General features: G+C 36.3%; 2 protein-coding genes across 4 annotated transcripts in view; one reads left to right on the forward strand and one right to left on the reverse strand.

The window, feature by feature from the left end:
• The first annotated feature begins 1,431 nt into the window (after positions 1–1,431).
• ALG11 (ALG11 alpha-1,2-mannosyltransferase) lies at positions 1,432–7,365 on the forward strand. Of its 2 annotated transcripts, none has more exons than XM_058179942.1 (4): positions 1,432–1,579; positions 3,275–3,508; positions 4,932–5,860; positions 7,073–7,365. In XM_058179942.1, exons 1-4 carry the CDS (start codon positions 1,554–1,556, stop codon positions 7,342–7,344), a joined length of 1,461 nt encoding a protein of 486 aa, XP_058035925.1. In that variant the 5' UTR covers positions 1,432–1,553; the 3' UTR covers positions 7,345–7,365. The 2 variants fall into 2 exon arrangements, with proteins under 2 accessions (XP_058035925.1, XP_058035914.1); XM_058179931.1 differs by lacking the exon at positions 1,432–1,579 and adding an exon at positions 1,586–1,775.
• NEK5 (NIMA related kinase 5) overlaps positions 7,261–22,413 on the reverse strand; it is a 29,102-nt gene continuing 13,949 nt past the window's right edge. The window contains exons 15-23 of one of the 2 annotated variants that reach the window (XM_058179917.1): positions 21,936–22,013; positions 20,337–20,441; positions 19,026–19,106; positions 18,605–18,676; positions 15,787–15,877; positions 13,358–13,477; positions 11,706–11,843; positions 9,679–9,790; positions 7,261–8,717 (exon numbers count right to left, since the gene is read on the reverse strand). In XM_058179917.1, the coding sequence (XP_058035900.1) occupies positions 8,498–8,717; positions 9,679–9,790; positions 11,706–11,843; positions 13,358–13,477; positions 15,787–15,877; positions 18,605–18,676; positions 19,026–19,106; positions 20,337–20,441; positions 21,936–22,013 (1,017 nt within the window). In that variant the 3' untranslated portion in view covers positions 7,261–8,497. Of the gene's footprint in view, positions 8,718–9,678; positions 9,791–11,705; positions 11,844–13,357; positions 13,478–15,786; positions 15,878–18,577; positions 18,677–19,025; positions 19,107–20,336; positions 20,442–21,935; positions 22,014–22,413 lie in introns of both variants that reach the window. The other variant, XM_058179909.1, reaches the window with a different exon arrangement.

Here is a 22,413-nt window from a genome sequence, read left to right on the forward strand (position 1 = left end):
TGCTTTTGTAATAACCAGAGCAAAAATTACAAAAGGCATAAAATTTTAAAAATCAAAATTGCACATGGTGGAAATAATCATATTGAGAATTATGATATACTTTTCATATCAACTTTTCCATAATATGCCTGGATTTTGAAGAAACAGAAAATAAAATTTCCTTTAAACAATGTTTTAAAATGTAATTATTTCAAAATCAGCCTGTGGAGACTTTAGACAAAATTAGTGAGATTCTTCTTTGCAATGAAATACTCTTTAGCAATGTTAATAGTACCACAAATTATATTTTCACCATATTCTCATCTAAGGTCACCTGTCAAGTTCCTTAGTGTGTAAAAAAAGAAAATCAACTGAAATAATTACTAACTATATCATAAGTATCATATCATAAGTACAAATAATTAAATAATTAAAATAACATTACAGAAAACTCACCAGTGCAGGTTTAGTGCATTGCAAGTTTTAAGAAGTTTTAAGGAAGCCTGGAGAAACGTTATCCATGGGGTCTCGATGGGTCGACTAACTACAACTAACAACAACAAAGTTTTAAGAGAGTTTTAGAAAAGTATCAAAGAGCAACACCTTGTGGACTTCAATAGACCTGAATTCATTTTGCAGCTCCTATAAACCTATATAAAACCAGTGGGGTGTTTATAAAATAATATTCCAGTTTTAACTATAGTTAGCTTTATAATTATAATCAATCAATAAAACGATATTTGCTAATGACATTTTAAGAAAACTATCTGCAAGTGGAGTTTTGAATTCATTCGTATTAAACAGATTTCATTTTTCATGTTAGGGTTTTTTCCCCCCAAGCGGCTGTAAGAATTTACGATTGTTTTATAGATTAATATGATTTACCCAGCCATTAGCTGCTCTTTTTCATGCCTCACTGAACTCCAAATTTTAGCGCGGTTTGTCTCTGGTTACTTATTGGCTGCTTTTTCGGACTCCCATAGGATATGTTGTAGGAGGAGAGAGACGGGGCAGTTTACGGCAGTCAAAATTTAGGGATCTGGCGACAGCTTTCCTGACTAACACATCTCGTTAAAAGACACACGCTTCATGGGCTGCAGTTCACTTTTATCAGCTGCATTAAAGTCGGTGGTTTGACAACCTATGGCAACCTCCACCGACAGCAATCTTCCTTGCCATAGAAACGGCAAGAGACTTTTGGCTATTAGGAAAGGATCGTAGCTCTCTTTGAACAAGGAAGAGGCAGATATTGTAAATCTGGAATCGTTATGGGAAACAGGTGCGTCTACATGTTTTGGTCCCTCTGCATGAAACGCTATCAACGATCAGAGGCATTCATTGACAGTCCAGCAGTGGGGGAAACTATGGCCCTTTTATGACTCGTGGACTTTAAATCCAAGAATTCTGGGAGTTGAAGTCCACGAGTCATAAAGGGGGCCATAGTTTCCGCCGCTTCTGATTTACAACCACGTCAGCATCCACAACCCGTATGGGAAGGGAACAGTCGTTTCAGGGCTAGAGCGTCCGGGAGGACCAACGACTTCCGGCCCAGGAAGGAGACGGTCCTTCCCGAAATGGGGGCTTTCAAGCAGCTTTTCAGGTGAGAGTGGACGTTGTGATTATTTTTTAAAAGAGTAACAGATGCATCACGGTGTAACATTTCCTAGATTCCTTTCCTATCGTCAAGTGCAAGGACTAGCAAACCGAAGCGGAATAGGTAGCGTCTTCATCGTAAAGCGGAAACTACAGGAAAATCTCTCACGCTTTATTTTCTCAGCCCTAAATGTCTGTGTACAGTAAGTGTTGTAGTTCGTTTTTCTTCTAAAAGCTAAAAATTAGAGAGAAAGAGACCTAAGCCAAAACGTGTATCTTCTGCTCAAAAAAAGAGGGCAACACAGTCCTCAACTTAGGACCACAAGCCCTAGATTTCTGTTGTTAACCGAGACATTTGTCCCGTTTTACAACCTTTCTTGCCTCCATTGTTAAGTGAATCGCTGCAGTTGATAAGTTAGTAACCCGGTTGTTAAGTGAATCCGGCTTCCCCATTACCTTCGCTTGTCCAAATGTTGCAAAAAGGGATCACATGTAAATATGTAACCAGTTGCCAAGCAGCTGAATTTTGATCACATGATCATGGGGATGCTGCAAGGGTCGTAAGTATGAAAAACAGTCATAAGTCACTTTTTTCAGTGCTGTTGTTAACTTCAAACGGTTGTAAGTCGAGGACTACCTGTATGCTCTGTCCTCCTTTTTTATTCTTCAAGTGTATGAATTTGTCAGATCAGCCTTTTTGCCCCTTTTTCATTGAAATGCCTAGGATTTTACCAGGATGCTCCTACCATTGGGAACAGAATATCTTGATTCAAGAATCAGTAGCAGTCATGGTGATAGATCTGCATTGTCACTATCTGTCTTGAATAAAACCACTTGTGATTGGAAGGGTTGTTGCAGCTTAGATACCGTTATTAGAAAATGCCTTGAAATTGGATCCTTTCCTATTGTTAACCCAAACGAGCAAATCGATTCTTTATTTTGGTGTTCTGGTGAAGGTGCTGGGCCAGAAAACCAAGAGGCTATGAGTTCTAGACCTCCTTTAGGGATGAAAGCGAGCTGGGTGACCCTGGGCCAATCACTGTCTAACAGCCCAACCCACTTCACAGAATATTGTGGGGAAAATAGGAAGTGAGAGTATTAGGTATGTTCATTGCCTTGAGATAACAATCCATCTGGCTTGATGTTATTTAAATATACACAGACATGCAAAGCCCCTTCTCTGTCACAGAACTACATTGCTGAGTACATATAAAAGCTGTAGAGCAACCGCACAGGTAGCCCTTACATAGATACTGTAATACAGTAGATGGTTTCTTGATAAAAATGTATTATTCATTATGGCTGAACCTACAATATCTGTGAATATGTACTGGTTTTGAAAGCTGGCTAAAGTTGAGTTTGCTAGTGATCTTACTTCTCCCCACCTGTGCGGGAGAATACCCCTTTATGGTAACTGGTGAGATAACAAACACATTCTTTAATGGGGGATCAAATAAATTGACTTTTTGTTTCAAGCTTATTTGTAAAATTTAAGTTCTGCTCTGTGCTGTGGATGATGATCTTGTACTTTTAGCCCTCATAGCTGATTTACTTAAACAGATGACAGCATTAATATATGTTATTATTAAGAACACAAACATTTCAAGCATTGTTTATCTTTTCTAAGTTCCTGAATAGTTTCCAGAGTTCAGCATGGTGTCTTAAGGCTATATTTCAACTTCCCATCTTCTTTTTTTTCCAGATTGCTCTATTCATTGATTATACCTGCCTTGATATTAAGTGGAGGTTTATTTCTGTGTCTGTTGCTTTTACTCTGTGGTTTACGATTCTGGCTTCAACGACAGAGAGATCTGGAAATGCGTCCAGGAAATGATGGGAAAAAGCCACTTGTAGTTGCATTTTTCCATCCATATTGTAATGCTGGTGGTGGTGGAGAGAGAGTGCTATGGTGTGCTTTGAGAGCTTTACAGAAAAAGTAAGTAAACACATTTTCATGCTTAAATATATGTGTTACTGTATCTTCTGTATCTTGAGCCTATCTTCTGGAGTATTGGCTATTCCTGTCAACCTGGTGCAATCTGCAAATTTGATGAGTTCCCCTTCTAGCCCCACATCTAACTCATTGATGAAGATATTGAAGAGTAGGTCAGTTTTGAGCCAAATGTATATAATTAACTAAACATCTCATACCCTTCCTGTTGGGTTATTGTTTCAAACATATTTCCTTACCTAAATAGAGTGCAGTGAGTGTAGAAGTGACTTCTGATTGCCTCATTGAGTTTCTGGTGGGAATCTGGCAGGAAGCATTGGAAATCTCCTTCCCCTCCAGGCAGCTAAGTGGCTGCTGGTGGGTAGGAGAGGGAACAAGGGATTGTGAGCTGGTTGGGAAACTGTCACAGAACATTGAAAAATGAAGATCATGTGACAGCCATGAAGAAGCAGCACTTGAAGCAGCCCAAACTTCCACACATTTCATTCCCTTGGGAGTCATGGATCCCAGATTTTGGACACAACCAGTAAGTTAGCCCATTTGAGGTACCGTGGTTCAAAAATTGTTGCCCTGTTGTTGTCCCAGCCCAACACTCGGTTCATTGCCTTGTGTGCCCAGGCCCAAAACTGAATACATTGAGGTAGAGATTGAAAACAAAAGTTTATTTTTAGTGACAATGTGAAATCTCCCTCAAAGCTGTTGTACCCCATTGATGTATCATGGTGGCTTTTATACAGTAATTTCCATTATTTCACCCAGTTAAAGGTCATGACAATGAGTCTTTTAGTAGTATATGAATTCTCATGTGGGACCATTCTCAGATAACAGTGAATACACTTAAGGAAAAAACCATCAGTACACCATGCTTATGTTTACATTGTCACAAATCTAATTTAGAATTGATTTAAACATATATGATTGGAATATAATTTAGAACATACACATACACAAACAAACAAACAGTCTGTCTAGCTACCTACCTACCTACTTTTGTGAGGTGGGCCTTGTAAAATCTTGTGTGATGCCCTAAGTGGATTGGAGCTGATATAGCATGTAATTTCTTCTTAAGAAACCAACTATAGAACTCTGCTATGAACATAGTGTGACAGTATAATTAATCATCTTTCCTCATTTAAAAGATTTGTAAATAAAAAAGAATAACAGTCTGCGAGGGGTTCTTGCAGTTGGGAGCTACTTAGATTAATTACTCATAAGTTCATTCATGTGGTCCCTTCATTTATTAATATTTTTGAGGATTTTCTGCAAAGTCTGATAGGGAAAGCTTTGGGAGTAATTTTTAAATATCCAGGTATTATATAGCATTAAGGCATGGATTTAAAATTGGCTGAAAAGAGAACAAAATGTTGTCTGTATCTGAAATATTTTAATAGGAAAAATTTATTTCCAGGTACAAGAATGCCTCCTACGTTGTCTACACAGGTGATACTGATACTACAGCTGAGAATATTCTAGTAGGTGCACACCAGCGATTCAACATCAGACTGAAACACCCTGTGAAGTTTGTGTTCTTAAATAGGCGCGACTTAGTAGAAGCTTCCCGGTATCCGTATTTCACTCTGTTAGGTCAGAGTATAGGATCCCTGTTTCTTGGCTGGGAAGCTCTTACAAAGTGTATCCCTGATATTTACATTGACTCCATGGGTTATGCATTCACATTTCCTCTCTTTAAATATCTGGGAGGTTGCCGAGTAGGATGTTACGTTCACTATCCTACAATCAGTACTGATATGCTTTCTGTGGTCAGGAATCAGCATGCACGATTTAATAATGCAGCCGTTATCACAAAAAATCCCCTCTTAAGTAAAATGAAACTTGTATATTATTATTTTTTTGCTTCCCTATATGGGCTAGTTGGTTCTTGCAGTGACACTGTCATGGTTAATTCTACATGGACTCTCAATCACATCCTTTCCCTCTGGAGGTGTAGAGACCGCACAAGCATTGTGTATCCACCTTGTGATGTACAGACTTTCCTGGATATTCCACTACAAGAAGAAAACAGGATTATACAACCAACGGTTGTTTCTGTAAGCCAGTTCAGGCCAGAGAAGGACCACTCCCTGCAGATTAGAGCCTTTGCTAAATTGTTGGCAAAAACTGAAGGACAGCAACTATTGCCAAAGCTTATTTTGATTGGGGGCTGTCGTAACGTAGATGATGAACAGCGTGTAAATGAACTTAAGAAGCTCTGTCAAGAGTTAGGCATTGAAGAAAAGGTGGAATTCAAAGTTAATATTCCATTCAAAGAACTAAAGTGGCATCTGGCTGATGCAACTATTGGACTTCACACCATGTGGAATGAACATTTTGGAATTGGTAGGTATTTTTGTGTATGTTCTATAAACTGCTTCTTAGAAAATTTGAGTCAGTAAAATAGATTGTATAACTGAGATTTAATTTGCATTTTGAGATCAAAAAGTGACATTCCGTCCTCAATACATCAAATTTGCATGGCGATTTATTATACTGGCCTGATCTAAAATGGTATATAAACTGCCATGAATACTTGCTATTAATAACCAGTTAATTATTCTCAATAAGATTTTATGTGATTATCTCAGGTTTTCTCTGTTAGTCCTAAAAAGTAGCAAATGCTACTTGTTGTGATTTGCATAATGTCATAAACATTATACATGATTAACTTTAATTTGTTTAATATTTTTGACATTCATGGCCAAATTGTCAACTCTATTAAATATTGAAATCGAATACTTAGGAATTTTAAATAAAGACATAAATATCAACAAGTAAGAGGCAATCTCCCCAGAAACCCATAACAGTGAAATGTTTGATAGGAGAGAGATACTAGTATGTTGCAACACATTAAACATTTCTCTGAAATTTATTTATTTCATAGTATCTATAGCCTGTCCCAATTGTGCAGACTGAGCGGTAACCAATATTAAATCAATCCAATATTAACACAAATTTCATATAACAGTACATTCAGTACATTTTAACTCAGAAGCTTATTAGCAACCAATGATATGACTTCAAAATCAGTGCTGAGTAGAACTCTTATCAAGTTCTACTCAGTCAAGACATTACATTCAGTATCTCCTATTGCTTCTGTGTTGTCTTCAAAGGTAGCCTGGTATAGAGTGCAGGACTTACTGTTGCTAAGGTATTGTTCTTCAGATAGGGCTGAAAATATTGCACCAGTCAAAGCTGGTTAAAGCCTCTTGCCCAGGGTCTCCCCTTACTGTTGAAGCAAGAGGTGCCGGTCATGAAGACCATGTCTTTAAATTTCCTCTGAGTAATGTACTTGGCTATTGTGACTGCAGGATCAGGACTGGAAGCTTAGGATAAACACAGAAATGAACTCCAATGATTAGTTTTTGGAGAGCATTCTTTATCTAGTTGTTTCAAATTTTCATTGGTGCATGTGCTACTTTAAAATCAGAAAAGATATGAGTCTAAATTGTGCCTTTTCTTTTGTGTGCAAAGTTGCAATAGACAATGGCATTCTTGGTTGAGAAAGAATGAAAGAACTAAAGTATTAACAGCAATGTTCTATGTCTTTTGTAGGAATTGTTGAATGTATGGCAGCTGGCACAATTATTCTTGCTCACAATTCTGGAGGCCCAAAATTAGATATTGTGGTACCCTATGAAAGGAATATTACTGGATTTCTAGCAGAAGATGAAGATGGCTATGCAGACTCTATGGCTGATATCTTTTCATTGTCTCCTGCAAAACGGTTGCAGATCAGACAAAGTGCTCGTGAATCTGTGAAGAGGTTTGCTGATGAAGAATTTGAGGAAACATTCCTATTATCTGTAGAGCAGCTATTTAAATAAAATATTTTGCTTATAAATATATGACATACTTGAGTTATTATGGCACTACAAATGTTCTACGTTTCTATTTTTAGTGCAATAAAGATTTTACTCTTTAAATACTAAAAATACCATGCTAGAGCATGTTTGACAGATTTTTATTTTATAATGTCAGTATTTAAGGTCCCACTTCCCAAAATTATCACAAAATATCCAGCATTCAATATTGATTAATTCTTGTCATAATAGCATTGAGCATATATTTTAATGATTTAATTGTATTAGGGCTTAAATCTATTACATTATTTTAATTCTTCCCATAATCTATTCTTTAGTTAACTGAAATCTATATAATTCAGGGGTATCAAACAGGTGAGATGTCATCACGTGACATATTGTAACTTTTCCCCCTTCACTAAAATGGGGGAGGGTGTAGCCAGCCTATGACACATCCAGCCCGTGTGCTGCAAGTTTGATACCCCTGATATAATTAATCCAAGATTGAATGCCTAAAACCTTCCATTGCCAAGTCAAAATAATGTTTATTAAAAAATGCCTGTCATCTGAAACCATTCAAATTATACATTATCTAAAGTTGTCAGATAGTATATATAATGAACATGATCTCAGAAAAATCAATTTTTATATATACATTATATATATAAAGGATTTCAGAGGCACATAAAAGTGAATTCCCACTCATAAAATTAGTATGTTCAACAAAGTTAGGTTAAAATAATCTTAACTTTTGTTGTCATACTGAAACTTTTTCCCCCATTGGAGAATTTAAATACTTAAGCTCTCTTGCCAACAACAGAATTAGTCTAGTCCAGATCCAGGTTTACCATTTCATTGAGGATTAGATCTAGATTAAGATCTGTCTTCATCCAAAAAATGAAACATGGTGATGAGTAGTATTTATTGGTGTTATAAATTTGGTTTTTGAGATGCATCCTTGAAAGTATCTCTACAGTGACTGTTTATTAATGGCAAAGAGATATACGCAACCCAAGACAGAGAAGAATTTCAGCTCTACAGATTTTTACGTTGGTATACTAGGCAACTGTGTAAAATTTGCAAAGAAAAGATAAAGCACTCACTTTCTAAACTCGGGTCTTAACATACATACAATTGGTTATTATTAATTCTTAAGTATTTATTATCTAAGAATGTGTTAACTGATTGCACTTTGTTTTTCTCCAGTCAAGTAATTATTATCTTCCAAGATGTCGTTAGATTTGCTAAGTTTGCTATTGGCTATTGATTGTTTTTGTTGTTCTGTGTTTGCTGATTCAATTGGACTTTTTGAAATCTCCTCCTCTAGAGATGTAACCACATTTTCCAAAGATTCCACTAGCTCATCTCTCAGTTCATCTTCAGATTCTTCAAAGTTTCTGTACAAGAACAAAAATGGTGTTATGTTTTTACTAAATTACCAAAATGCTATGTTTACAAATAGGGTAACACTTCTGAGCATTAGAGCTAGCAATGGTGATATGTACATAACATCTATATAACAGACTCGATTGAATGCAGAATCTGAATCAGGATTATGATTTGGGCAGATCTGTCAAAATGATATTTATAGAAAGACGTGTTTTTATAGTTCCATTAAATAAACAATATCACATCTCTATAGCAATTGCCATACTATTGTGTAGTATATATTTGAATCCATTGTAAATAAAAAACTGGGGTGATAGTGTCATCATGAAGGCCTTTAGTTACACAAATTCACAGTTCCACACAATTCCAGTCAGCTAATAAACTCAACGTGGGGCATGAAAGCTCTTTTGTTATCTCAGCAGAATTTATTACATACATGAATTATATATGTGCAGTGTAATATTTTATAAGCCCATTCATACAATTAACTTTGAATTGGGAATTAGAATAGAATAGAATATATTTTTTTATTGGCCAAGTGTGATTGGACACACAAGGAATTTGTCTTGGTGCATATGCTCTCAGTGTACATAAAAGTACATAAAATTGATCAGATAACTGCAAAATTTAACTCATCACAACAATTTTGCTCATCATGACTCATATTTATTCAATCAATTTACATGTCATCAGTTAAACGTATGTTAAAACATGAGTTCAGTTGTATGTGGGCTGATGAACCTCTTCCATTACTTTTTAGAATATGTAGAGCAAACTTCTTTTTGATTGGCAGTATTTTAATTTATTGTTCTGTTTCAATGCATGTATTTGATGTGGTTGTCAGTTTTGCATACTTGTACATATATTAAAATATAGACTATTATTAATTTATAAAGTGCTGAAGAAAAATTTCTATGAACCAGCTTTTCAAAAGGCCAAGTTACACATCTAGCAGTTGTAATGACTTACGTATCATCATCATCATATCTTGGATCAAGTTTGCTTTCATCTGGGTTAGCAGCCAAATTAATTTCTGGAGCATCTTTAATAGATTCTGGAATCCGGTGATTTATTGTTTCTTCTGAAAGAATAATATTTTCATTTCATGGTGATTTCATGTACAACGTTTCATGTACCATTTCATGAAATGTACCAAGATAGCTTGAAGTAATACCAAAAATATATTGTATTAAAAAATAACAGTTCTATAGATGGAGGACTGCTTTCATATTCATAGTCTATACTAATTTTACATAAATGTATTTCTTACTTGATCTGATTCTTGCATTGCACTAAAGTATTATGTGCTTAAATCTGATCTGTTGAATATCCCACAACCGACTAAACAATAAATCATGGTTTATATGATTTACAAGCTACAGTGGCAGAGCTCACAGAATAGATTTAAGTTAAAGCCAAACATTAAGGCATAAGTTGACAAGTGAATCCAATTTATGTGTAACTTGGCAGTTTTATCTTTAATGTTGAATGTAATATTTCCATTGCTGACCTGTCGGGACTGACTGTGCTCAGCCTTAATTAAAACTTGTTTTTTCTAAGCAAAAGGTCTTAGTTTTTAACTCTTGGGAAAATATTTGATATATATGAACTCAAAATATTCATATTTGAGTTAGTTTCAACATCTCTCCAAGCTGTATTTAATAAGCTATTAGAATTGTTTATCAACATAGTATAAACATTAGCTTCTGTTTTCTGTTACTTGCTATCTTTAAAAAATTGTGAAAGTGATTGTGTTGTTCATTGTAAGGTAAGAATACATAATTACATAAGAATCTGAAATTCCTAACCAATTTTAATGATTCATCCATTTATTCCTAATATGACTATTTACTTAGAAACTGGCATCAATAGCTTCCATGGAACTTAATTCCCAGAAACAGTGAGATGAAAAATTAAAAAGATGTTATCAATAAAATATCTTTTCTCTAAAAAGTGAATGTTTTAAGTAAATAGATTATATGGCCTGGAGGATCACTCTCTTGCATATATAAAAAAAATCCCATTATGAAGAATTGATCATTTTAATAGAACTGCAAAAATATATTTAAAAAATCAGGCTACCTCATGTAAAAACCCAAGTAAATATTGCTGGTTTAAGATTACATCATCTTTATAATTAATATAATTGTGTATATATATATGTATGAAGTTTGGGAGGGTACGTTACTGTGAAACTTTGCAACATTATCATTTATTGCTTACAAGCAGGCAAATTATTGTGATTTCATTTTTCCTAAGGTGACTTTTATATTCTTTGTATGTACATGATATTTAGAAATTACTTTTACAATATTTAGATACATTCCTGTCTTATTTTTAATTAATTTAATTCTTCAGATTTATTCCTCTTATCCTGGTAGAATAACCTCTCTTAGGATGAGGATTAAGTACGCTTACTTCCCTGTGCACAATTCTCCCCTTTCCTTCTTGGAACATTCCAAATATATTCTACACCAGGGGTGTCAAACACAAGGCCCAAGATCCGGCTTGTGATGTCAGATCCGGCCTACAGGGGCCAACCTGGAAAATGTAAGGGGCCGTCCTGCATCATGTTGGCCTGGTCTACCCAAAGCGAAGAGGAAACATCAGGCCAGCGTAGCTTCAGCCTGGTCTGATTAGTGCAAAAACAAAATATGCCAGCAGTTTGGCGAGTGGTGTCAAGCTGGCTGTGCCTATCCAGTTGGTAACACCCAACCACTCAGCCATGCCCGCCTGGCCCCCCGAAGTCAACCACAGCCCTGATGTAGCCCTCAGTGAAACTGAGTTTGACACTCCTGTTCTACACAATCCCCTGCAGCAGAAATTGGGGGAGTGAGGAAATGATGGAAGGAGTATCTATTCCACTCTTCCACCTGTACATAGATACCAGTGGATACAAATTTTAGATGCTATTCTAGTTCTACTCAAGTTCAACCTGTTATGCAGCGATATCCTGGGCTTTAAATAATAAAAGATACAAAAAAAACACAACTTACTAAGTTCTTCAGCTTGGCATAAGGTGTCACTGGTGCATTCTGCTTCTGCTAACAGATTCATTAGAGTACTTGGTAATTTTGGGCTCCATTTTTTCCTGGCATCAGGGAACTCAGAATGTATTTCATTTACCTGTCCAGCTGAGGCAAAAATGTTTCATTCCTTATAAAGGTAATCCTTGACAGGTAAACCATTTGTTTAATGACCATTCAAAGTTACGACGCTGAAAAAAGTTACTTATGACTTTTCACACTTACAATCATTATAACATCTCTGGTCACGTGATAAAAATTCGGACACTTAACCACTGGCATATATTTACGATGGTTGCAGTGTTCCAATGTCACGTGAGCACAAGCAAAGTCAATGGGGTAGCCAGATTCACTTTACAACCATGTTACTAACTTAACAACTGCAGTGATTTATTTAGCAACTGTGAGAAGTAGGGTCATTAACATGGGGCAGAATTCACTTAGCAACTGTCTTGCTTAGCAATGGAAATTTTGGGCTCAGTGGTGATCGTAAGCAGTGGTGGGTTTTAAATTTTTTTACTACCAGTTCTGTGGGTGTGGCATGGCTTGGTGGCGTGGCAGGGGAAGGATGCTGTAAAATCTCCAATCCCACCTCACTTCAGGGGAAGGTTACTGCAAAATCCCCATTCAGCTGGGACTTGGGAGGCAGAAAATAGATGGGGGCGGGGCCAGTCAGAATTGTTACTGCCGGTTCTCTGAACTACTCAAAATTTCTGCTATCAGTTCTCTAGAACTGGTTAGAACCTGCTGAAACCCACCTCTGGTCATAAGTCAAGGACTACCTGTATTTTGAAAAAAAAATTAACATAATATTCACTTACCTTCGCTACTGGTTTGCAAATGTGAGCACGCACTCACTTCGCTCACGCACATCACTTCCATGCATGCACAGCATCTGTGCATGCGCAGAGCATAAAAAATGGGACGTGATTAGGTCCAGGCGGGTAGGCAGAGCATCCCACCGCTGCCACTACCGGTTCGCCCAAACCGGATAGAACCGGCTGAATACCACCCCTGGATTTGATCCTCTTTGTGATACATTTCCATTTTTCTTCATCCCTCCCTTTTTTTACTCCTAGAAATTACTGAATTATCCTCCAACCAAGATTATATGTCCTGGATTTAATGATTGATCACTTAGTTATGTTATGACAGATTCAAAATTACATATGATGCATCCTTGAATGCATCCTTGAAGTTACAACTGTTACTACTGTCGCAATCCCCTCTTATGATCACATGATCGCATTTTGGATGCTTGGTGTCCAGCTTGTATAACCAAGATGAATACTTTATAGCAAAAGCACTTAAAATCTCACTCTCTGAGCAGTTTACAGAGTCAGCCTATTGCCCCAAACAATCTGGGTCCTCATTTTGCCAACCTCGGAAGGATGGAAGGCCAAGTCAACCTTGAGCTGGTGAGATTCAAACTGCTGGCAATTGGCAGAATTAGCGTGCAATGTACATTCTAACCACTGCACCACCATGACTCTTATATTGTGAAAACTACTGAAATAATAGTTTAGATCAGAACGGAAAGCTAAGGTCTATTGCACTGCATTTCTGAAGATATAATTAACAAATTTTATTCAAAACAAAGTAAAATATTTCGGAAAGATCACCTTCATCCATAGTTTTCCATACAGATGTGCTATCTGCATTTTCTAAGAGATTCAGTAGTGTCTTTGGAGTTGAGATTTGCCAATGTTTTCTGTCGTTTATCACATCTTCATTGTCAACTTCTAAGGAGAAAAATCTTTATTATTTTTTCTGAAAGGGTAAAATATTGATGCTAACTATAGCTTATTCATGCCATTATCTACTGATAATCCTTGATTTATAACCATTCATTTAGTGATCATTCAAAGTTACAATGGCACTGTGACTTAAGACTGTTTTTCACATTTATGACCGTTGCAGCATCCCCACGGTCACATGATCAAAATTCAGACTTAGCAACTGACTCATATTTTATAATGGCTGCAGTGTCCCGGGGTCATGTGATCACCTCTTGGGACTTTCTGACAAGCAAAGTCCATGGCAAAGTCAGATTCATTTAAGAACTGTATTGCTAACTTCACAACTGCACTGATTCACAACAACTGTGGCAAGAAAGGTCATAAAATGGAGCAAAACTCACTTAACAAATGCCTCACCTAGCAACATAAATTTTGCACTCAGTTGTGGTCATAAGTCAAGGACTACCTGTATTTCTTCTAGGAGGTGTTTTTTTTAAAAAGAAGTCTTATGATAAAATTTTGTTTAAAATTTTTTAAATTATTATTATTCTGGACTAAATAATCAGTATTAAATTGCCCTGGGACTAACACACACTTTTCTCAAAACATTATCAAGATGATCAAATGCAGATTGCAGTTCCTGTATGACCAATATAGATGTGGACATTCTACAATAGGAAAGTGAGTCAGTTCTTAAAAATATAATTTATTAAAAAACAGAGATTTGATATGGGGAAGTGCAACTATTTATAATAAGAACATGATTATTGATTGATAGATTAATCAACTCTTTATGTCTGTCCATCTGTCAAAAAAAAAAACTGGCTAGCAAGCCTAACAGAAATTACTATTAAAAACACAAACAAAATGTAAATTGCAGCCCCTGTAAAAATAACAGTTTCCCCTGTAGCCTATATACTCAAAGCATCAATAAATTATCATCTGAGCCCTAGTGCCTGAGGAAAGAGTCAGATCTTCACAGTGCCAGGGTTCCAAATAACACCCCCAACTAAGTAAGACTCCGAGGCAGACAGTTCCTCAAAGTTCCATTTTATTAGAGATGTCATATTGGCACATCTGGGAAAACCTTAATCTGAAAGCTTCCAGGTTTTCCCCATCCAAAGGAAAACCAAAATCCCTTCTCCTGCACCTACATGTCCACCACATGGTCCAATCAATCCGTCGTCCCAACTGGAGATGTTTCCCAGTCACGCCTCTCCAGGTGCAGGCTGAACGTCCTTGACTCCCAGAGAAAAGAATGTTATGACTATATGTCTCTACCCAGTCCATGCAACCCCCCTCTCATTTTTCCACAGCAGGCCTATGCACTAAATATGGCAGCCCTGAAGTTCCAAAGAGAAAGGTGGCCTCCAGGGCTGACACATAGCCTTCCAAAAGCCAAGTAAGGTTAGGGTTATCCATAGCTCTGGGGTGGTAGGGAGCTGTTCCAAAGGACAGGCATCATGACAGGCAAACATATTTTCTAAGTTCTGTAAGGTGTTTTTTTTTTCACTAAAAGAACCCAGAACATAGGAATGGAGGCAGAAACCATGAGGTGGCAGTCCCACAAGTATAGTCCCATGGCATGCAAGGTTTATAAGGTTACTACCAGGCAAATCACGTTTCCAGCAACTTTCCCCCAAAACTGTCCAATACAGCTGGGTCCAGCAATGGCTTCTTAAGGAATAGATAGACCACAGCCTCCTTCAAGGCCAGAGGAATCACACCCTCCTGCAAAGAGGTATTTTCCACTGCTTGAAACCAGCTATATATAACTTCCTGGATAGCTAGGACCTACTAGGAGGGACACGAATCTAACATACAGATGGAAAGATGCAATACCCCAAGGATCCTGTCCTCTTCCTCAGGAAATAGAGTGGGGGGTTATTTTTTATCTTTTTATTTTTTTAATTTTGTATTTTTTACCATTTATAAGCCACCTAGAGTTGTTATGAGCGAGTAGGAAGCTATATAAATGTTCTAAAATAAATACCTACCTACCTTACCTACCTTTATACATACATACATGCATACATAGATACATACCGTGTTTCTCTAAAAATAAGATCCTGTCTTATATTTTTTTGAACCCTGAAATAAGCGCTTGGCCTTATTGCCATGAGCTCAAAAGCCTGATTGGTCTTATTATCAGGAGATGTCTTATTTTGGGGAAAACAGGGTACATACATAAACCAAGCCCAAATAATCAAACAAGTCATCTACTGAAAACCACATAGCTGGAGTCTAACTGCGAGTAGATTCCAGTGATTTTATCTGACTGATAACAATGTTAATAATTTCAAGAAGCATACCCATCTTCCAATGCCATAATTCCTCCTCCAGTTTTTTCTTAAGGCTTTCTCCATGTTCAAAAGTCAGTGTTTCATTAAGTTTATCATGCTGCTGAAATCAAACACACACAAAAATCTGTTTTGAAAAAAATTAACTTACATTCTTGTGGGTTTTATTGAAGCAAAAGCACTGAAATAACATCAGAACCAGACAAATTGAATTACCAAATATCATCTATTATATGCTTTTCAGTGAGACATTCACTGAAATAACACATAATCTCCCTTCAAATTTTTATGAGAAGAAAGAAATTGCATAGAGGGAATGCCATATTTTCTGTTGATCATTTTAAGAATCCCTTTTATATAGAAATCATAACCTGACTCAAAAGTTTATATGTGCCGATCTGCACATTTTCTGTGTGACAGATGCTGTATTTATCTTAATTCATGGAAACATATGGTGTAACTAAAAAAGTCTATGTAGTAATACTTTATTTTATTGTATGTTTGTGGAATTTTTTTAGATTCTGTGAGTGTCCTCCAGGGGGTTATAAAGCAACAAATAGAGTTGTGCATCAATCTAGACTCCAAAAAGAAAAGCTGGTTCATGCTGAAAGATGACTACATGGATATAGATGGATGGACTAATAGATCCCATGTCACAACCTGTGCATCTTGCTTCCTTCTCCTCCCATCTTTTAATTATAATTCTGAATACATTTAATTACAATTTTGTATTCTTATTGTTATGGTTTTATCGCTTTTAATGTGGTAAAACAGGCAGAGAGGGGTGTGGAAAAAAAGAAAAAAGGAAAAGAAAAGAATAAGAAAAGAAAGAAAGAAAAAGAGAGAGGGGGAAGAAGGAAGGAGAAAGAAAGAAAGAAAGAAAGAAGGAAGGAAGGAAGGAAGGAAGGAAGGAAGGAAGGAAGGAAGGAAGGAAGGAAGGAAGGAAGGAAGGAAGGAGGGATCACACAAAATGTTTGCTCTAATCAGGGCAGAGCCCTAATAGCTACATAGTTATCTTTTTAGATTTTGTATGGAAACATAAATCCACTGTGCTTGCTTTGCCTAAAATTGCTATGGCAGAGATGGTTCAAATGAAAATTAAATACCAGGAGTTCAGTTGGTTACAAAAATCAGTGAAATAAATTTAAGGAAAGAACAAGCCTTTTAGTTAGAAAATCTTGCTAAGAAGATCTAAAGACAGACAGTGGCAGACAATAAACAGAAAGCCATGTTAGATTTAGATTAGATTAGATTTATTGGATTTTTATACCACCCTTCTCCCGAAGGACTCAGGGCGGTTCACAGCCAAAATAAATAAATAAACAACAATTATACACACAATAAAACAATAGTTAAAAAACTTATTAAATATAAGGCCAAAATTAAAACCATTTAAAACCATAAAAACCCCATAAAATTTATATCAAATATTAAAAGCTATTAAAATTTCTATGCCAGTCCTGCGCGAATAAACAAATAAGTCTTCAACTTGCAGCGGAAGGTCCGAAGGTCAGGCAGTTGACGAAGTCAACTGTTGAAAGGTTATACAAAGCTATGCATAAAGAACAGAACCAGGAGTCAAGCAAAAGTCTGGCCAGAGGGAAATTTCAATAATTAGCCCTTGAAACATGGCTTTTCCTAAAAGCCAGATGCAGCAATGAGAGATTTTGGCAGAGGAATGTTGATGGTAATAACTTCTCCTATTGGAATATAAAGATTGGTAGGAAAATCTGGACCAAGAGAAAAAAATACTGACAGCCTGTATAGCTGAGGAAGATGTCATTATAAGTAAGAAAAATGAATTTAAGCAATTCCATCTTTCAAGCTAAAACAAGCTGTATTTGTTTAAGTAAATTCACTCAATAAACAACGGGTGGCACAGCGGTTCAGATTCACAGGCAAAATGGTACTTCAGAACGTGCCAGCACTTAATCTAACACATGGCTGTAGCTGCGTAAATTAAACGTATCTTTTCTTGGGATTGCATAGCTGCGGGAAAATGCAAGATGACTTTAAGAAATTGCAAACAGATACTACTTTTGCACCCTGAAGCACTTTCAAATCTGAAGTGCTGTATAACTCCAATTATCTTTTTGTTTTTAATGTGCCAGCTTGTCTGTAGAAACGGTGTCAATGTCACACCTACACACAAGAACAAAGCAATTCAGCATAAAGATAATGGGAGCCTATTTTGATGGCAGCGCTTGTGTTATTTTCCAGCTCAGGGTACATTCCGTGGATGTGATATCTAAAGATTTTTTCAAACAATGAGGTAGGAAGTTCCATACTGTATAACCGCAATTTTTTAAAAAAGAGAACACTGTGGGACGCTCACCTTGCTTTAACACATAATCTTTACATAGGCAGGGAATCTCCATGCACAGATTGATGGTCATTAACAATCTTATCATTAATTGCAAATACAGGTAGGCCTTGACTTACAACAGTTTGTTTAGTAACCGTTCAAAGTTACAACACTACTGAAAAATGACTGTTTTTCACAGTTACAACCTTTGCAGCATCTCCATGATCATGTGTGATCAAAATCCAGATGCTTGACAACTGGTTCATGTTTATGACTGTTGCTGTGTCCCAAGGTCATGTGATCACCTTTTGCAACCTTCGGACAAAGTCAATGGGAAATCCAGATTCACTTAACAACTGGGTTACAAATTTATCAACTACAGTGATTTGCTCAGCAACTGTGACAAGAAAGGTTGTAAAATGAGGCAAAACTCAACTTAAATGTCTCCTTTAATAACAGAAATTTTGGACCCAATTGTGACTGTAAGTTGAGGACTACCTGTGTAACTATGGTCCAAAATGATACCTCATTTTCTTCTTGGATGTTGTTCTCATCTGCTGCATCATCTGTTAGATCAACCTGAAACTTTACACCTCCCTGAAAAATAAAATGCAAAAATATATCACTGCTGCCATAGAAAATTAATAGCTAAAATGTAAGTTAGTGCAGAGAGAGAGAAATGATCATTTTTTTTTGTGCTATTGAACATAAAAAATGGACAATCATTTTTCTCCTTCTAGAAAGAGGGAAGAAGAAAATTAAGTAAAAAGGACAACAAACAAGGGATTTCTCTCTTTGCTGCGATATCCATTAGAGCAAAATGAAAGCAAAAGATCCCTTGTTCTTCATTCTTTTACGTTTAGAGATACCGATATTAATATTCCAGTTGAAATGATATAATACAAAGGTGGTATTATTATTTTATATAGATATGTATAAATTAAACCTTTGCTTTCTCTTGTACTTCTGGGTTGTTCTTCTCCTGCGATCTCTGCAGTCCAATTTGTTTCAAATTTTGTTCCATGTCCTGGGGAGAGAAGAGGAGAAAAAAAGCAAACTGCGTATTAATGCTTGCATACTATATCTATTTGTACTAAAAAGATATAGTATGCAAGCATTAATAGGCTTCAGTAATAAAAACAATAATAACAATAAAAATAACAAAAAACGTTAATAAAAACAATAATAACAATAAAAATAACAAAAAACGTTAATAAAAACAATAATGGTTGGGCAGAAGGAATCTTTTATGAATGCTAACCTGTTCTACAGAATCATTTAAAAATACTTTAGTAGAGGGTGAAAGAGCATAAATCAGGATTTACTACTACAAGAACGGGCAGTGTGATAGATGTGATGTCCTAATATTACATGCATGGCACCAGAAGCCTCTCACCCTCAAGGGTTGATATTTTTGAAACTTGTTTCAGGTGATCAGATGTTTAAGGAATAAAACATGTGCCTTCAGCTTTGCAGTGGCTTAATCAACTCACCTAAAAACAAGCAGCATGGATCTTACATTTCTACAAGGAGTATGAGATTAAGTTTACTTTTTAACCTCCAAATCCCGAAAAAAGGGTAGGAAAAAAGAATCCAAGATTCTTAGCCTGCCCAGCTTGTGGCATCAGGTCATCTGGCCATTTGCCCAAAGCCCTAAACAGGAGCCAAGGTCACCCCTCCCTCAGAAAGACACAACTCTATTTTAGTAGATTTCCGATTATTTGCTGTAGATGGAAGGGGTTTGTTTTCAACCACCAGTTTTTTAACAATTATTTCCGAATCTGTTAGCATTCTTAATCTGTGTTAATTTTGATGTAGATTTGTATTTTCAAGTTATCCCAGTATATGCCACATGCAATATTTTTATAATAGCTTGGATGGATGGATGGATGGACAGACAGACGGATGGACAGAATAAACAGACAGACAGAAAAGGACACAGTATAACTAAAAACTTAAATTTACACTTTTCTGTTTTAAAAAAATTAAACAAGTACCGTGTTTCCCCGAAAATAAGAGCCTGTTTTATATTTTTTTGAACCCTGAAATAAGCGCTTGGCCTTATTGCCATACACTCAAAAGTCCGAATGGGGCTAATTATCAGGGGATGTCTTGTTTTGGGGGAAACAGGGTATAACAATAAGATCATTTATTTGTACTTTTATTTTATTCAAACAAAAATAGAGTTCTTCCCATTAATGAACAATATACAATAAACCAAAAGAAAAGGTTGTACCAAAACCAAAAGTGCTGATACCTGGCCTGGTTCATTTCTTTCTTCATAATTAGTATCAGGAACAGACTGGTCATCACTCTTTCCTTGCTTCACAATATAGGTTTTTTCCCTTAGGTTTTTATTTTCCTTTAAGGTAACAGTCATAAACATAACATGTTTTAGGTTCAGCAGATGGATACTAAGTATAATCATTAAAACTTTCTTCTACATGAAAATACTGCCAATGAAGTTTTACAGTGTCATAACAAAATAAATAAATGATTGCAGAAAACAGCATTAGAATATGGATTTCCACCCAAATAATAATATCCAAATATTATTTCTAAACTTGCAGAGTATTTGCATTAAAGCAAGCTACACTTAGGACTATGCAAAGTAACTTTACTGTAACTCTGGGACTTCTAAGGAAGAAATAGTAAACAAAAGATGGTTCCGCTGAGGGCAGAGAGGACAACCATAGTGGATGAAGAACCAGTGAACGGACTGACTCTTTAACAATTTCTCTCTCTGGAGAAGGAGTGGACTTGGATCACCAATAAGTGCTCCAGACACTTGCTTCTCATGAGGAGACCACAAAACAGTGGTCTCCAGTGGGTTTAAAGTTCTGGGAGATGAGGTAATACCATCATAGTTCAAGCCGTGGTTTGGCACCTACAAAAGGACACAAGATTTATATATTTCCTTTCTAATCACTTTTGGAAATTGGTTGTTTAATTGTTTTTAAGATATTAGGAACCTTTATAATGACACATTTTTACTACACTAGAGGAGGGTCCTAAAATCCTTTGAGAAATAACTTTTTAAAAAGGAGGTTATGAAAAAGAGAATTCTTAGAAGCTGGATAAGTTTATCCATGCAATCCAGAAACAAAGCTTCCATAAATATAATGATACTGTAAAAAAAGTTGAGATCCCTTCCTCCGTATGAATGTAAGATGAAAAATTATTTTGTGTTTCTTTCAAGAATCTCTCAGTCTTTTTCAATTTAAGACAAGTTTTTAATTTATTACATTAAAGATTCTTATAATCATAGAAAAACATGTATAACAGCCGTATACCAGTAGCACCTGTTACTAACCATAACGACACCCGAATCACATAAACACAATGATAAAAGCATATAAATGCCATTATATCCAAATATCCTAGCACAAGTAATTAAATTATAGCATTTATATGAATGACATCATATACATATTTTGTCATCTGATACCCTTGATCCTTCCTCAGCCATCCATGTGGTACACATTAGCCCTGCATTTGAAAGAGGGGTTTTGCATTATGTGTTAGTCTGAATAAATCTTCTTTGGAGCTTTGAAACAGCCACATCTTTTGCAAGGCTTGAACAGTTGCTCCAAGAGCTGTTCCTGGCTGTCTGAACATCGATGTGCATGGACAGCCACTTTTGCTTTGTGCAGTCTCATTAGAGGTGCTGTTGTCTACGCATGCACACACATATTCAAAACAGCAGGAACAGCTTTTGAAGCATCTATACTAGTCTTGCAACTTTTTTAATGCTTTGAAGGAAGATCTGCCCTTTGGGCTAATATGCTTTGCAAATAATCTGATTCCAATGCTTTCCACAGCCCATCAAGTAACCATCTGGTGCAAAGAAATTTACCTTAAGTGCTTTACCACGAATTTCATTTACTTCACTCCGGTACTGTTGGCGAATTTCATGCAGCTGTTTCAGATACTCCTGCATAAAGTTATTGGATTTGAACAAAATGTATCTTTAGAAACATGAAAGAAACATGATCTTTCTTAATATGAAAGAAAATATGCATTAAAAACACAATCTTATACAAGTTAATTCAAAACTAAGTCCCACAAAGAATTAATTTTGCGATCTCCCTGTGTTGGTCAGTCCGTGCTCCTCTTGTTTGTCGTCTCTACAGGACGACTTAGGTCACTTAAGACCCTTGGACAACGTAGATGTCAACGGTACTTCAGGAGCCTCTGAAGAGCCCATTGTATTGCCGTGATGCTGGCCACACCTCCCACTAATCTATTTTGTACTGACATTTTTAAAATCCCTGTAACATTTCAAATTATAAATAACTGTATTAGAGAAAATTGTACAATTTTCTCACTTAACA

The sequence above is a fragment of the Ahaetulla prasina genome, chromosome 1, assembly GCF_028640845.1.
Source record: "Ahaetulla prasina isolate Xishuangbanna chromosome 1, ASM2864084v1, whole genome shotgun sequence".
Classification (NCBI taxonomy): Eukaryota; Metazoa; Chordata; class Lepidosauria; order Squamata; family Colubridae; genus Ahaetulla; species Ahaetulla prasina.

Bases quoted from the DNA above. Each gene is read 5' to 3' on its own strand.
- ALG11 (XM_058179931.1), top strand. From the start codon at position 1,621: ATGCATCACGGTGTAACATTTCCTAGATTCCTTTCCTATCGTCAAGTG. The intron at 1,776-3,274 runs GTAAGTGTTGTA...TTTTTTTTCCAG, and splicing joins GCCCTAAATGTCTGTGTACA to ATTGCTCTATTCATTGATTA. The intron at 5,861-7,072 runs GTAGGTATTTTT...TGTCTTTTGTAG, and splicing joins GAATGAACATTTTGGAATTG to GAATTGTTGAATGTATGGCA.